The sequence below is a fragment of the Canis aureus genome, chromosome 27 (genome assembly GCF_053574225.1).
Source record: "Canis aureus isolate CA01 chromosome 27, VMU_Caureus_v.1.0, whole genome shotgun sequence".
NCBI lineage: Eukaryota > Metazoa > Chordata > Mammalia > Carnivora > Canidae > Canis > Canis aureus.
This window is the reverse complement of record NC_135637.1, coordinates 28256331-28273743: the sequence shown is the minus strand read 5'-3', so window position 1 is coordinate 28273743 and position 17413 is coordinate 28256331. Positions and strand designations below refer to the sequence as shown.

Below are 17413 nucleotides of genomic sequence, written 5' to 3'. Positions count from 1 at the left end.
CATATCCCAACCCCATGATCCTCAGTGTCCTCACTGGGTAGTATGTGAATGAATGCCCATGGTACTGGAAACTCTAAAAGTGATATAAGAGTAGGCAAGTATTGCTGCTGTTACCCTCAAGTGACTTTTGCTCAGTAACCCAGGAGAAGCAGCTGGCTTGACATGGTGTCTCACCTGGGAAGAACATGAAGGAGCTATGTGTCCTCAGGTGCCACACAACACTGCCCACTGGCTGCCTGGTGACCCTATCCCTCCTTCCCTCACCCTTCACTGGAGGAAAACACACTGTTTTGGATTTAAGAGAAATGGTGGACACTTGTAGAGTAAATAAACTGGCCAGAAAGAGGGCCCCGAGACAGGAAGAGACCAAGCCCAGACCCCAAGGGGCCCATAGAGCCCTACCCGCATCATGCGATCTGAGCGATGTCGCCTGCGGATCCGGTTCAAACCCTCCACGAAGCGGATAAAGCCATCCAAGAGCTGCCATTCCTCCTCGTCTGCCCGAGGCCTGTCCCCATAGATGTCGCAGTGGGCCTCCCCTTCTGTGATGCGCTTAGTGGCAGTGACACAGGCTGGCAGCAGCAGGAAGCGGGTCCTCCAGAACTTCAGAGACTCAATTAAGCTGTGAAGGGCCAAAGGGAGAAAAGAGGTGATGGTTAGCACAAGCAGATAATAAAAGCACTCCCAGGGCACCTGGGTGGGTCAGTGGGTTGAGTGTCTGACTCTTGGTTTCAACTCAGATCATGAGATTGAGCCCTATGTTGGCTTCTGTGTTCAGTATGGAGTTAATTTCTCTCCCTCTCCCTCTGTCCCTCCTCTCAACTCACACATGCCCCCCCCAAATAAATAAATAAATCTTAAAAAAAAAAAAAAAAGTATCTGCAATGAAGGTTCCATTTCAACCCTGTCTTTGGAATTGGTATGTGAGGGCCATCTCCCCTTGAGTATGTTCATCTGATGCCACATCTCATGGCTTCATTTGAAACACAAGATCTAGAAGAAGACCACAAAAGGTGCTTTTAATTTCCATCCCAGAGATGTCAGGATGCTTCTGTGCACCCAGACCCAGTGGGGTTGTGGCTTTTTATCATCACAATCATAAATCACAATCACAGAAATTAAAAATAAAATGAGACACCACAGGTAGTCAAGAAAAAGGTTAAGAACATGATCTACACTGACATTCTATCAAAGAGCACTTCATCACTGAAGTTTCTGTCATCGTTTTGTGGCAAAACATGCATAACAAAATGTACCACTTTATTATTATTTTTTTTAATGATAGAGAGAGAGAGAGAGAGAGAGGCAGAGACATAGGCAGAGGGAGAAGCAGGCTCTACGCACCGGGAGCCCGATGTGGGATTCGATCCCGGGTCTCCAGGATCGCGCCCTGGGCCAAAGGCAGGCGCCAAACCGCTGCGCCACCCAGGGATCCCAAAATGTACCACTTTAACAATCCTTAAGTGTACAATTCTATGCCATTAAGTACATTCACATTGTTGTACAACCATCACCACCATCTACCTCATCACTGAGTTGTTGTTTTTTTTAATATTTATTTATTTATTATTCATGATAGACAGAGAGAGAGAGAGAGAGAGAAAGAGGCAGAGACACAGGAGGAGGGAGAAGCAGGCTCCATGCCGGGAGCCCAACGCAGGACTCGATCCCAGGACTCCAGGATCATGCCCTGGGCCAAAGGCAGGCGCCAAACCGCTGAGCCACCCAGGGATTCCCTTATCACTGAGTTTTTTAACCCAATGCAGATGTGCTTTTGTTCTTCCATTTTTTCTAAAACAAAGATCATCTTGTAATCAGAAAAAAAGACAGGTGTGTTAAAATTCAGGCACATCCAAGGTAGCCAGATGGAAAACCAAAGCACATCCTCTGACCTGAAGTCCTCAGAGCCAGCAGAACAGATATACTGATCTAAGTAATTCCACTTGTACTCCTCCAGCCGCTCATGGGAGAATTCCACCCAACAAGAGACGAACTCCGAGTCTGAGTGGGAAGGGCAGAGACTGTAGGTGTAGTGGATCTGGGCAGATTCATAAGGGTACCTGAAAAACAAAGGGCATGCCCAGAAGTCCGAAATAGAATCACTCCCCTCCCTCACTCCCCCAGTTCTTCTGGACCCTTCCATCTCAATATAGTTAGCACCATCCTTGGCATTCAATCCTCAAGTGCAGTAAGCAACCCATCCCAGGGGACTGGTAACGGAAATTTCTCGGTTTTTAAACTTTGTCATTCTTTCATCCTCCCTTTCTTTATCTTTAATTGGCTTGCTAAGGATCAGGCTAACCATTATAAGTTGAGTTAAATCCCTTTTAGAGGCAGGTGAGCTACAATAGTAAAATAACCCTGAAAACAAAAGGAATTCCAAGAAAAGAAAAACCAACCACTCAACCTATCTTGGTTTTAATTATGTGTCACATAATTCACTATGTGTACAGTATGCATTATAAACAGAAGTTAGTATGTGGACACCATTCAGGCCAGTATTTGAAAACCCAAAATTTCCAAGGACTCACTTGGGAAGGTAACGTGTCACTGTGATCATCTTATCTTTCAGCGTCACTTTGTGGAACGTTCTGCCCATACTCAGCCAGTATTGGTCCTCCTCCTCAGGGCGGTTTCGGGACACAAGGCCTAATAGAAGGGGGGGGAGATCATTTCCACCATCTGGTTGAAGATCATTCCTTTAATAGGCAATAGCTTCTCTTCCATATACAGTCAGGAAAGGAGAAACAAAAGAAGCAACTTTTTTTGAGGGGCAGTTTCATGGAAAAGGCTTATTTTTGGTTAAAAAAAATTTTTAAAGTCCTGAAGTCGGCAGAATTTTCTGTTACTAAACCAGCCAGGAGCAGATTAGAGCCCAGAAGTGCTGATAGCATCCAGAAGACACACTCAGAGATGAATAGCCTGATACCTCAGCCTCTGAGAAGGGAAATTCTGGATTAGATGTCAATAGGCCAAGAGTCAACTCTGAGACTGAAATGGAACTCTACTCCACTCCACTCAAGCACAAGCTGCCATCCTGGCAGTTGAGGTCCTCACCCCAGGGTGGCAGCTAACCTAGCTTTAACTCCATGACTCTCACATTGCTATAACCCTGCTTCAGTTTTAAAGGACTACTGTCCTCTCTTCTCCAAACATTTGCTCCTGTTGCTTTTTCTGCCTTCTCTTCCTAAGCCACCAGCAAGAGCCTATGGGTCATTTAAGGTCACTGTCAAATGCCACTTCCTCTAGAAAGCTAGCAGATTCATCAGCAGTTTGAATTCCACCCTGGATGTGGCTCCACATGTGTCTATCTCAAACCCTGACAAACTGGAAGTTCCAGGAGGCCAGGGCCTAAATCTTGTTTGTCTTTAAATTTTCCATAGCACCTGAGAAGGTGCCATGCCCAGAGCAGGTATTTGAAAAATATTAGTTGAAATGAGTTGTGCATAAGAAAGAGGGAAATCAGGGCAGTTAAATGTTTGCCTTCCACTCAGGTCATGATCCTGGGATTGAGCCCCTCCATTAGGCTCCCTGTTCAGTGGCGGGGGGGCAGGGGGCTACTTCTTCTTCTACCCCTCCCCTCCACTCGTGCTTGTGCTCTCTCTCTGGCTCTCTCCCCCTCTCAAATAAAATCTTTTTAAAAAATTAAAAAGCAAAAAGAAAGAGGGAAATTATGAGCAATCAAGAAAATATAAGCTTTCAAGAGAATTAAAATAGTGTCTTGATGGCCAATCCCGCCAAGACAAGATTCTCTTGATCTGCAGGTTAAACAGTCCCCTAGTGTGGTTCTGAAAGACAGTCAGTCACACAGTATAGACAGCATGGGAGTTGTCAGGACAAGTTGAAAGGACCTTCCTCGGGAATGCAGAAATTTCCTAGGTGAGAGGAAAGGGCAGGCTCCCTAGAAGAGGCCAGGCTTTGACTCAGAGGATCCCAGGTTTAACCTCAGAACGTTTATTTACCAGTGGTGTGACCTTGGGTGCCAAATCTCCCTGAGTCTCTCTTTCTACAACTAGCAAAAGGACTTGCGTCTGATTTTCGCCCAAGTCATGATATCAGGGTCCTGGGATGAAGCCTCACATGAAGCAGGGAGTCTGTTTGTTCCTCTGCCCTTCCCTCCACTCATGCACACAAACTCTCTAATAAATAAATAAAATCTTTAATAAAAATAAAGCGGGACACCTGGGTGGCTCAGCGGCTGAGCATCTGCCTTTGGCTCAGGGTGTGATTCCAGAGTCCCAGGATCGAGACTCACATCAGGCTCTCTGCATGGAGCCTGCTTCTCCCTCTACCTCTATCTCTGCCTCTCTTTCTGTCATGAATAAATAAAATCTTTTTAAAATAATAATAATAATAATAATAAAGAAAGGGGCACCTGGGTGGCTCAGTCGTTGAGCATCTACCTTTGCTCAGGTCGTGATTCTGGGGTCCTGGGATCAAGTCCCGCATCTGGCTCCCTGGTTCTCCCTCTGCCTATGTCTCTGCCTCTCTCTCTGTGTCTCTCATGAATAAATAGATAAAATCTTAAAAAAAAAAAAAAAAAAGAGGAAAGAAAAAAAGAGAGCTTTCCCCCTATCCTTGCATTCCTTCTTTTTTACAACAACCCCCTGTTGGCTAGCAGGAAGACAACAAGGTCATGGGATAATGTTCATGAGCATCTAGCATAGTACTGACACCCCACTCTAAATTAATACTGCACAGCACTCTACAATCTATAATCAAATAAATACTGTGGTTTATTAGTTCAATAGCTGTCTCACCCAGTAGATGATAAACTTTGAAGTCAGGGCTGATGCTGTTTTGTTCACTATTAGAACGAGTCTCTCTCATAACCAGGAGTCAACAAATCTATCAGATGCAATTTCACAGATTTTTTTTTTTTTTTTAAGATTTTACTTTATTTATTTGACAGAAAGAGAATGTGCACAAGTGAGGAGAGTGGCGGGGGAAAGGGAGAAGGAGGCTCTCCACTAGGCAGGGACTCCGAGGTGGGCCTTAATCCTAGGACTGGATCCCAGGACCCTGTGATCATGACCTGAGTCTAAAGTAGACGCTTAAAAAAATAAATAAATAAAATAAATAAATAAAATCAAATAAATAATAAGGTAGATGCTTAACTGACTGAACCACCCAGATACCCTGAAATCTCACTTATGATGGTCACTTTTCTAGTAATTATAACAATGATACCATTTCTATTTTTTTTTTAATTTTTATTTATTTATGATAGTCACAGAGAGAGAGAGAGAGGCAGAGACACAGGCAGAGGGAGAAGCAGGCTCCATGCACTGGGAGCCCGACGTGGGATTCGATCCCGGGTCTCCAGGATCGCGCCCTGGGCCAAAGGCAGGCGCTAAACCGCTGCGCCACCCAGGGATCCCAGATACCATTTCTATTATTACAGAAATAAAAGGATTAAATTTATCAAAGGAGAAAATAGCCAGAAAGGATATGGTCAGGTGAGTGGATTCTGGCCAACTAGCCATGACATGAGGCTCCTGAATCAGCCAAAGCAGAACTGGATGCCAGAGAAATTATGAACCACTAAGGGACACTGATCAGTTATCCTAGAGAAAAACAGGTAGGAAGGCTGAATAGGGCCATTGATACTAAAGGTGAATTCATTCCACTATTCTTGGGATAAAGAACAAAAGCCTTCACATGGCCCTGTGAGGTCTGGGTCTGCTGACATGTCCAGACACATCTTTGTACTCCCTATGCTCCACCCCACCAATCTTCTTTTGGGTGCCCAGAAAGTATCACAGAGCTTCTTGCCACAGGGAAGAAGCACATACTAATCCCTCTTCCTTGGCATATTCTTCCTACTTACTCCTGCTCACCACTCCCAACCTACTTCTCTTCCTAGTAACCCCTACACAGAGGTTAGGTCTCACATTAAACATGACCTCCTCAAAAGCCATCCCTAACCCAGACCAGTTCAAGTCCTGTATTAAATATCCTCATAGCCCTTTGATTTTTGCCTCACAATATTTTCACAATGAAGAATTATATTTCATAGTCTGACTAATGTTATTTTTCCTCACTGGGCTATAAATGCCCCACAGAGTAGGAGCTTCAAAAATACTGTTGAGGGCAACCTGTGGCTCAGTGGTTTAGCGCCACCTTTGGCCCAGGGTATGATCCTGGAGATCTGGGATCGAGTCCCACGTCAGGCTCCCTGAATGGAGCCTGCTTCTCCCTCTGCCTGTGTCTCTGCCTCTCTCTCTGTTTCTCATGAATAAATAAATAAAATCTAAAAAAAACAAAAGAAACAAAAAAAAAACACCAAAAATACTGTTGAATTGATGGGCATTCGGGAATTCATGTGATGTGATAAGTACTGGGTGTTATACCATATGTTGGCAAATTGGATTTAAATTAAAAAGGAAAAAAATACTGTTGAATGAACGAATGAATGAATTCATATATTTATCAACTCATATTGTTGTACACTAGGCACAATGGTTTCTACTATAAAGGATAAAAACATGAAACTGACATAGTCCTGGCACTCAGGAAGATTATTATTCAGTGCAGAACATGAAAAGAAGGCAACGAGTGATAAATATCATAATGGGCTTTTCAAAGAACATACAGAGGAGTCCAAAGCTTCATCATAAGCAACAAGGCCTAGACTGGATGGACCACCAAGCGACCCCTCACAGATCCACACTTCTTTGATCCTCTGGCCCAAAGCACTTTAATGGATCCAAAGATGATCTGAGGTTTTGAGCTGGGAGTTTAGGAGAGTGGGGAAGTCTCATGAGCTACAAGGAGGAGGCCAGAGACTAATGGTTACTCACTGATTGTTCTGGGAAGTGATCACTGCTTTCTAATTCTAGGCACCCACATTTTATTCTACCTGACTTTATTTTATTTTTTTATTTTTATTTTTATTTTTATTTTTATTTTTATTTTATTTATTTATTTACCAGACTTATTTTAGAAGAGCTCTCCAGAGCCTAGCTGTAACTCAATCGGCCTGAGTCTTTGTCATTTATTAGTCTCTACCACTCACAGATGATCCATCCTTGCTTCATCCTTGCTGAGTTCATGCTCAGCTTCACTGACAAACAAGAGGAGATGAATCCAGAACAAGAGGAGAAAAGGCATAAATTCCACGTTTAGGTAACATCTGAGAACGTGCTGTGTGCCAGGTACTATGCTAGAAATAAATATCAGGTCTAAGACATTCACTATGTACTTTGACAGTTCATGCATGGTTCAGTTGCCTGCTTTTCCTAAGTGTTGCTAAAGTCAGGCTGTAACATTCCTGAGCTTGGTCATATACCCCTCCTAAAAGAGGAGCTGTAGATTAAAGAGGATTTAAGATCAGTCTGGGCCTAGTGAAGACTTTATTCTTCATGTAAGTAAAATTCAGAAAGAAAAATTTTGTTTGCAAAATTTGTTGCAAAATAATTACTCCTCAATTTATCTATTCCCTATCATCTTAAGAACCTACTTAAACAAATTTAGTAGAAAAGAAAAAATACAAGTCCAAGGAAAAAAACTCACCTCGACTATAGAGCGGGCTGCTGCTCAGTGGGGGTGGGACGACGGGGTTGGATTTTTGTGCCTTGGGCTGCACTATGATTTGGTAGCCCTGCATGAGACGCTGGCAGATGAACTCTTCAAACACCTGCTGGGCCGTCATCTGCACACCCTCCTCATCCCTCCTGAGAAAACAGACGGTTGTTCACATGGGATATGCCTGGTCCAGGGCAGAGTGACACTCAGAGTCCAAACTCCCATCCTGTTTTGCTTTGATTCCACAAGCCAGCCCTGATAACCGTTCTATGGTGGTTCATAAACGAACAAACTATAAACCAGTTTTGGGAGAAATGATCAGTTCAAAGAGTCAGAAGAAGTCAGGTAATAGCTAACAGCTATTCTTAGAATAGCACAAATAGCTAATCTTAGAAAAGAAGATCAGATCTAGTATGTCCAGAACAACTGCAACAGAAAAATATGAGAAAGCAACAATAAGGAGAAGTTAAAGAAGGTATGTCAACAGAACTCTAAAGAAAAAATGGACAGTTCTTGGCTTCATAAAATTCTCTAAACAGAAAAGGAAGACAGGTTTGAAAATGCAGTGTTTTGACACATACAGAAACCCTCCTCCTCTGACACCGACCTGTCAATATCTGCTTCTGGAAGGAGATCGTAACAGCCCTCTGTGTAGTCGTTCTGCAGGCCCTGGCGGTCGGGGAAGTAGTCGGTGGTGAGGGGGAGGCACGCCGGAGTAGTGAGAGACTTCCAGTCCACTCCAACTGTGCAACAGAAGCCTGGCACTACAGGGGGAGCAGACAGTGTCAGAACTGCCTCGTGTAACAGAGGAGAAAGGTACGTGTGGTCACCAGGGCAGGTATGGGACGTGGGTGGGGCGGTGGGGGAGTTCACAGTGAAAGGTGATCAAATTGCCAGGAAAGGGATGGAGAGGAAGAAAGGGGGTGGGGAGGGAGAAAGAGAGAAACAGAGTTTGTTAGACAATGCAGTGCACGTGCTTATCCAATCCCATCATGCAAATGGGATTCACAGCTGATACTTTTCATTTTCTGCTGATCTTAAGCTACAGCCACAATGCCAGTGAGGTTACTGCAGGGCAGCGCAGGCAGTTACATGTCGAAGCAAATCAACATTCCAAGAGCTCAAGCCAGATTTTGGAGTGAACAGCACATGGTAGCAGAATTTAGGAATACTTTCAGAATTGCAAAAATAAGTCGTAGATCCAAAAGGGTAGGAGGAGAAATCAAAGAAGGATGTCTGGGAAGTTACAAGGCCAGAACCTCAAAAGACAGAGTTTTAACAATCTAGAAAGGAAAGCTGCAATCAGCAAAGTGGGCACAATCACATGGGTCTGCCCTGAATTGCTTGTTCTTTGGTTAAAACAGTGTTTCTCTATCTTGGCACTACTGACATTTTAGACTGGATAATCCTTTGTTGTGGAGGGATGTCCTTTGTATTACAGGATGTCGGACAGCATCCCTGAACTATATTTACTAGATGTGGCATCTCCTGGTTGTAAAAATCAAAAATGGGGACACCTGGATGGCTCAGTGCTTGAGCGCCTGCCTTCGGCCCAGGGTGTGATCCCGGAGTTCCAGAATCAAGTCCCACATTGGGCTGTCCTGTGAGGAGTCTGCTTCTCCCTCTGTCTATGTCTCTGCCTTCTCTCTGTGTCTCTCATGAATAAATAAAATCTTAAAAAAAAAAAAAAAAAAAAAAGTCTGCAGTCATTGCCACATGTCCCCCAGGGAGCAAAATACTTCCCCAGTTGAGAATCACTGAATCAAAGTAATAGGGCAGTTATCCCTGTAAGTAGTTTAAGCAAAGATTATTTTTCGAATCTCTGTACAGGGGAGCAATATGAAGCAGAAACACTCCATGCCTTTGCCTCTGAGTCTCAAGCAAGGGACACCTTAAACACTTCATATCTTTTGCACAGTGCTAATGTGGCTTACAGTGTGATACAGCCCTGTTGTCTCATCAGCCCTCACATGGCCTCCTTGGTGCAGGTACTGCAACATCATCAACCCCTATAAACACCTGGTCAAGCCGAACCTCCCAGAAACTTGATCAGAAGCCTCTCTGCTTAAGGATCTTTCCACCATATGGTGACAAAGACACACACACTACCCAATACAACAGAGTACCACTGAACCCAGGGTTAAAGCACAAGAAAAAGACCTGTGTGCTAAGTCACAGTAGGAAACATGCCTCATGTAGCACCACTGCCTTGGGAAAGATGCTTTGATCTGCAACAGGCCTAACTCCATGGTCTACACAAGTCTAGGGTATTTTGTTTGTGTGCTTGAATTCCATTTTAGGGTGCGAAGAACACAATGTGAGAACTACTCTCTTAAACATTTAAGTGTACAACACAGTGTCGGTTAACTTGGGTATAGTGCTGTACAGATCTCTAGAATTTATCATGCATAATTGGAACTTTGTACCACTGATTAGCAACTGCCCACTTCCAATTCCCCTCTCGCTCCTGGAAACCACCATTCCACTCTCCGATGCTATGAGTTTGACAATACACAGGCCTTGATAACTTATTAACAATTCAAGAATTGAAAACACAACCCAAAAGAGCCTAATTGATCACCCCAATTTCCCTAGATGGCAGATGAAGGGGTGAGCTTGTTCCTATTTCTTCATTAGGACCAGGAGCAGAAGGAAGACACCAAATCAAAACCACAGTGGGAACCCACAAGCAGAAGACAGTTGTATCTTTATGCCCTCTTAGATCTTTCTAGCTCTCATTAGCTTCCTGACCCTCAGGATCATAAACACTCTTGGTGTGTACCCAGAGAATTCAAATGCTTGGTCCAAAATACCACGGTGAGAAAAGCTCCTAATTCTTAGTTTAATCATGTCCTTTCCCTGGGAAAAGACTGTGGCCTCTTTCTAACTCCAATATCTTCAGGCCCTATAAAGAGGGCCTCTGCAGAGGACCCACATCAAAACCATTAAATTAACAATGACAAATGGATATTACAAAACCTAGTGCTAGAGCTGTACAGAAGAAATAGGTTCATCTATTTACTACTGGCAGCCTTCTGGAAAATAATCTGTCAACCATACTTTGGGGGAAATATATTCCAAGGATGTGAAGGGAAAGAAAAGATACACCACCGCACCATACATTATGCCTGTATTCTGTATTATTGCTAAGAAACTAGAAACTACCTAAATGGTTACCAATAATAAATGATTATTCAAATTGGAATGTAATGTGTTTGATACTATTAAAAATGACTAATACAAGGGGCCTGAAGTAGTAGCAAAAAGATCACTAAGGTAATCATAAGTGGGAAACAGACTCAATGATACAAATCTGCCAGTTACAGCTAAGTAAAATAAAGTCTACCAGGTGGTAGGATTTTTTTCTGGTAATTTGCTAGTGTAGATATTTAGATGTGCTCTTCCTGTACAGATATTTCAATAAATAAAGATAATAAAAAATGCAGCCCAGTCAAGCAATTTCAACTATGGGTATGTAAACAGTTTCAGTCCCTCTTATTCCTCTGTTCCCCAGAGCCATCACAAGGCCTTTACGGGCTAAACCCAGGTCTGGACCAGCAGAAAGGACCTCATGGGAGGGAATTCCACTACCCTTCCCAGGTGCCCTGAATCACATTCCAGAACAGGTTATTTGGCCACTCCCCTCTCACTTTCCATCAGAGAAAGAGTTTTCCCTTACCACATTGCCTTCTGGTACCCCAGAGATGTTTGGACTGCCCACAGGGTTTCCCCCTGCTTCCTCATGCTCTGACCACCCCTGCCCTGACCCCACCCTAATCAGCTGTCCCCTCTTACTTGGGTCTGGAGAGGTAGAAACACTGTCCTCTAGAGAATCCTTATTCTGAGTTCTAGGATTCATACCTATGGAAAGATGAAAACAGGTTGTTTTAATAAGTCTCATTCTTCAGAAAAAAGTTCTGGACAGTTATGGTTGAAAAGACCCAAAATTATAGCTAAAAATAAAAATGTGAACCAAGAACAAATTCTGTGAACATCTCAAACAGCACAAAAGAGTCAATCAAAGAAAAATGAGCAATCTAAAATTTGGGAATGAGCTTTACTCTGAGGTTATCAATATCATTCTTTGCCCAATGAGACTGTTAGCTTTCATATACTTATGCACACATGCGCACATACACACACCAGCAAAAAGCAACCCACCACTTATTTTAAGAAAATAGACACATTTCAAAGTCATTTCAACTCACTGGAGAAATCTTTAGCAAATACAAAATGACCCACTTAAAGTTTATTTCAATCATCATCCTTATCATCTGGAATTTTCTTCTCCAGATCATGGCTTTCTGGAATAAGACCTAGGACACATCAAAACTCACCACTTTAAGAGAAAAACAATGATTTTCCCTATAGGTGGTCTGAAAGGAAAAATAAAGACTCTTTGAAATGAGACTTATTGCCTGAAAAGTAACAGAACTAATTTTTAAATACATGTCAATATTTAAACATCCCTTTCCAAACAAATATATTTACTAGAAAATTATGATACTATAAAAATGATTGAAAAAATCCTCACCCAACTATCAACAGTGGCTATCTCCGAGAAGAAAGCTAGAGGAGATGGTGAGAGGTAAACAAGAACTTGTAGTTTTTATTCTAGATACTTGTGTGTCATCTGCATCTTTTATAACAAGAATCAGTATGTACAAATCCCTTGTGGAATCTGTGAAAAGACAAGCCATGACATGGGAGAAAGCATCTCCAAATCACCTATCTGGCAAAGGACTTGACTCAGAAATATATAGAGACCTCAAAACTCAAGAATAAGAACACAAACAACCTGATGAGAAATAGGGCCTAAGATCTAAACACTTCACCAAACATGTACAGAAGGCAAACACACAAAAAGATGCTCAAATCCTCAGCCATTAGGGAATTTATCTCAACAGACCTCTTAGAATAGCTAAAATGCCAAGTCACATGAAGTGCGAATACAAATGTGTAGCAATGGAAAGAAAACCTTATCCATTGATGGTATGCAGAATGGTGCATCACTTTGGAAAATAGTTTTGTGGTTTCTTTAAAAGTTCAAACAGACCGGGGGATCCCTGAGTGGCTCAGAGGTTTGGCGCCTGCCTTTGGCCCAGGGTGCTATCCTGGAGTCCCGGGATCGAGTCCCGCGTCGGGCTCCCATCATGGAGCCTGCTTCTCCCTCTGCCTGTGTCTGTCTCTCTGTCTATCATGAATGAATAAATAAATCTCTAAAAAATAAATAAATAAATAAATAAATAAATAAATAAATAAATATAATAAATAAATAAAAGTTCAAACAGACCAAAAAAAAAAAAATGTTAAACAGACAGGAGTGCCTGGCTGGCTCTGTTGGAGGAGCATGTGACTCTTGATCTCAGGGTCATGAGTTTGAGTCCCATGTTGGGTGTAGAGATTACTAAAATAAATAAACTTTAAAAAATAATAATAATGAGGTGCCTCGGTGACTCTGTTGGTTGATAATAAGACTTTTGGGTTTCAGCTCAGGTCATGATCTCAGGGTCATGAGAATGAGCCCCGAGAGAGGCTCTGCACTCAGTGCAGAGTTTGCTTAAGATTCTTTTCCCCTTGGGATGCCTGGGTGGCTCAGCGGTTGGGTGTCTACCTTGGGCTCAGGGCATGATCCTGGGATCCGGGGTGGGTCCCTCATCAGGCTCCCTGCAGGGAGCCTACTTCTCCCTCTGCTTATGTATATACCTCTCTCTGTGTGTGTCTCTCATGAATAAATAAAATGTTTTTTAAAAAAAAGATTCTTTTTCCTCTCCTTCTCCCTCCCCTTCTGCTCCTCCCCCTGCTGGAAGGCACACTCTCTCTCTAAAAATAAATAAATAAAATCTTTAAAAAAATAATAATAATAAAAATTAAAAAGATATTTACCATCTGACTCAGCAATTCTATGCCTAGGAACTTACTCAAGAGAAATAAAAAACAATGTTTACAAAAATCTGTTATGTGAATGTTTATGGTGGCTTTATTCATAGTTGCCAAAACCTGGAAACACCCCAAATATTTTGCAACTAGTGAAGGGATAAACAAATTAATTCACTCATACAATGGCATGCAACTCAGCAATAAAAAGTAATGAACATTTAGCAACTTGGGGTGAATCTCAAATGCATTATTTGCTGAATAAAAGAAGCAAGACTCAATAAGCTACATACTGTATGATTCCATGTACATGACATGCTGGGACAAGACAAAACTAGAGGGACAGAGAACATATCAGTGGGTTGCCTGGGGACAGGGAGTGGGGTTGAGTACAAAGGGGCCACACAACAGAATCTGGAGGATAATGGAGATGTTCTCTAACTTGATGTGTTTGTTGGTAGATGACTATATGCATTTGTTAAAAAGTCACAGAACTGTACACTAAAAAGAGTGATTTCTACTGTATATAAATTTTAAAGTTAATAATTTTTTTAAAAATTAAAAAGATGATGTCACTCGGCCAAAACAATTTCAGAACTTCTTTGTTGGAACTGCCTTCATTAGATTTTTCTTTTTTTTATTAATAGTCATCAAAATAAGAAGGTACAACTTATTAAGTCAGACAAACACAGTGTTTCATTTTATTCAAACCCCTGGTATGATGCAAGTATGAAGTAGGTACTATTTTGTAGAGACATACTGAAGCCCAGAGAAGTTCATTAACTTAGGGAAGATCACACAATAAATAGGTGAAAACTGCATTTAAACTCTGCTCAACTCTACAGATGCTTCATTTCCTGACTTTCTATCTGGGGCACCAGTTTTCAGCTACTGAAAATGTTAGCTGTTCTTTGTCAACAAGCAAAAGCCACTTGGAGCTAAATTTTCTAAAAAAGCTATCTTGGTTGACAACATCCATCTTCATGCAAACACAAAGCATGGCTATTAAGAAGCAATGAGGTGGATTTTCTTGTTCAGCCTAAGAACCTAAAATTACAAAACTGGTATTCTCAAAGCATTCTGAGCAATAGGAAATTATTAAATACATTACCTCACAGGTTTAGATGCTAAATTTGGTCATTAGAGCCTCTTTTTTCTTTCTTTTTTCTTTTTTTTTTAAAGAAAACTCAAATCCAAACTGGGTCTATAAGAACTGAAATTCTTAAACTAATAAAGGAATAGTTCAACTTATGTGTGGGCAATTCTTTGAGCTCAAAGAGGCAAGTCAATAGGGATTCTCAGAGCAGCTCTGGTTCTTAGGCCAAAAGCAGAACTGTGCCATCCCTACAGAACAAAAGCACATTTAAAGCCACCAGCCTTTTATGCCACACACACACATACACACAAACTTTATTTTTAAAAAACATCAATGAAAAATATTTAAAGAAATAAATATTTTATGCTCTCTTATAAGGCTCTTTATACAGTTTCCTTGCAGTTTCAAGCCCAACAAAGTGCTGCTCCCACCAGCTCTACCTTTAAGATTTTATTTTCAGTCAGATGGACTGGCTATTGGCATATGACATGCCCTACAAGGTGAGACCTCATGGTCAATCAGCTCTGCTCCAACCTAACATTTGTGAGGAGATCTTCAAAGCTAGACATTCAACTTGAGGAACCAATGTTGAAAATCACCTTCTTAGTTTTGTCTTTTGACATTTGTTCAGTCAAGAAATCTGAATGTCGGGGTACAGCTAGAATGACTAGCTAGCTCAGTCAGTTGAACATCCAAATCTTGATTTTGGCTCGAGTCATGATCTCAACCAAATGAGATTGAGCCTCACATCAGGCTCTGGCTCAGTGGGGAGCCTGCCTAAGATTCTCTCTCTCCCTCTCCCTCCACCTGCCTGTGCTTGCTTTTGCTTCTTCTCTCTCGCTCTCTCAAATAAATAAATAAAATCTTGAAGAAACAAAACAAAACAAAAAACTATCTCCCTGATCTCATCAACCACCTGGTCCCTGCTGGGTAGCATGGTGAAAAACAAGTGAAGAGTACAGGTACGAAGCCCCAGCTGACAATGCTCAAAATGAAATTCTTCAGGGCCAGGAGGGAAACCCACAGAGGCACCACTCCTGTGAATCGTGACTCGCATATGAATCATGTCCAAAGGTAGAAGAAAATCTGAGTCACGCTTGAGTGCCTGCAGATGGTGCAAACTGTCAAGCCCAGGAGGTGAAGGTGAGGTCACAGATGAGGTTCTTCTGTTTCCTTTCTATTCTTTTAATGAATGAAAAGATAACTAGTTGTTTATTTAAACCCCACTTTGTCCCCAAATAAGAATCTACTGTGACAATTTTGCCCTTAAGGAGCCCAATCTACCTTTGCTCCTTACAACAATCCTGTAAGTAGGTGAAGATCTTTATGCCAATTACACAGACGATGAACCTGAGCATCTGCAAAAGTTGAATGCTAAACTCTAAAGACCATGAAGGACTGGGCTGAGGCACTCCCTCATCTATCATATCACAATGTAGCAGAGGTCACATGTTCAAACCACACAGTAACCAGCTCCCCACAAGAGGGCTTCTCTTTCATCATTGTTACCCTGCACAAAACTGTATCAAATAGAATTCCACTTGAACAGTGAGCCAGAGCTCCCTGAGATGAGAAGAACTAGTGTCTTAATCATTTTGTTTCTTCTCAGGCCTTAGCACACTGCCTACAGTTCAATAAACATTTCTGGAATGGATAAGAGTAAAGTGAGTTTAAAGAAAGCAAACTGTATTCCATGAAGATTGAGGATGGCTTGAAAGGAAAAGTCACTTTAAAAACAAGCAAGGGGGATCCCTGGGTGGCGCAGCGGTTTGGCGCCTGCCTTTGGCCCAGGGCGCGATCCTGGAAACCCCGGATCGAATCCCACGTCAGGCTCCCGGTGCATGGAGCCTGCTTCTCCCTCTGCCTATGTCTCTGCCTCTCTCTCTCTCTCTCTCTCTATGATGACTATCATAAATAAATAAAATTTAAAAAAATAAAAAATAAAAAAAATAAATAAAAACAAGCAAGGTGGGGGATCCCTGGGTGGCGCAGCGGTTTGGCGCCTGCCTTTGGCCCAGGGCACGATCCTGGAGACCCAGGATCGAATCCCACGTCGGGATCCCGGTGCACGGAGCCTGCTTCTCCCTCTGCTTGTGTCTCTGCCTCTCTCTCTCTCTCTCTGTGACTATCATAAAAAAAATAAAATCTTTAAAAAAAAAAAAAAAAAAAAAACAAGCAAGGTGGGCAGCCCCGGGTGGCTCAGCGGTTTGGCGCCGCCTTCAGGCCAGGGCCTGATCCTGGAGACCTGGGATAGAGTCCCACATCGGGCTCCCTGCATGGAGCCTGCTTCTCCCTCTGCTCCCCCCCCTGTGTTTCTCTCATGAATAAATAAATAAAAATCTTAAAAAAAAATCACAAGCAAGGCAGAAAGACTATCCAAGCATTTGAGAAAAGGAATCCAGTTAACTGTTCAACAAGATTATAAGACAGGGAAGAAAAGTATTCTTCAGTGGAGGGAAAGCTAACCTCAGAAAGCTGTTAGTATTCATTCAACTACCCGATCTGTGCCAGGAACTGTTTTAAGTTCTGAAGATACAGCCATGTGTGAAACAATCCTTGCCTTGTTGGAGCTTACAATAAAAAATACAAAATTAAAAGATCTAGTAGGATAGGTGGTCTAATGGGGAAATAACAGGCAGGGAAGATGGATGGGGAGTGCCAGGGTAGAGAGCGGCAACTTGGATAAGACCTAAAGGAAGGAATAGAACAAACTATGGGTAGGATGGCCATAGCATTTATCATCCAATCCAGGACACCTTCAAGAGTGAAAGGGGACACTATTAATAATTATACAGGACAATTAATTCAAACCAGGACGACTGTCCTGGGCAAACTCAGACTTGTGGACCTTACCCATAAAGCTCTTCGGTGCCAGGGAATAGTAGAGGGGAGAGCAGGAGAAAGCATCTCAGA

The 17413-nt window shown here is 42.3% G+C and overlaps 1 protein-coding gene across 11 annotated transcripts in view; it reads right to left on the bottom strand.

Moving 5' to 3' along the window:
• The window catches only part of DEPDC5 (DEP domain containing 5, GATOR1 subcomplex subunit), a 125214-nt gene that overhangs the window by 46139 nt on the left and 61662 nt on the right, over nucleotides 1-17413 (bottom strand). For 8 of the 11 annotated variants that reach the window (XM_077874429.1, XM_077874428.1, XM_077874432.1 and 5 more), the window contains 6 exons: nucleotides 11323-11388; nucleotides 8135-8318; nucleotides 7516-7676; nucleotides 2532-2649; nucleotides 1893-2060; nucleotides 403-622 (listed from right to left, as the gene is read on the bottom strand). In XM_077874429.1, coding sequence (XP_077730555.1) covers nucleotides 403-622; nucleotides 1893-2060; nucleotides 2532-2649; nucleotides 7516-7676; nucleotides 8135-8318; nucleotides 11323-11388 — 917 coding nt within the window. The remainder of the gene's footprint in view (nucleotides 1-402; nucleotides 623-1892; nucleotides 2061-2531; nucleotides 2650-7515; nucleotides 7677-8134; nucleotides 8319-11322; nucleotides 11389-17413) is intronic. The other 3 variants (XM_077874431.1, XM_077874433.1, XM_077874436.1) reach the window with 1 other exon arrangement.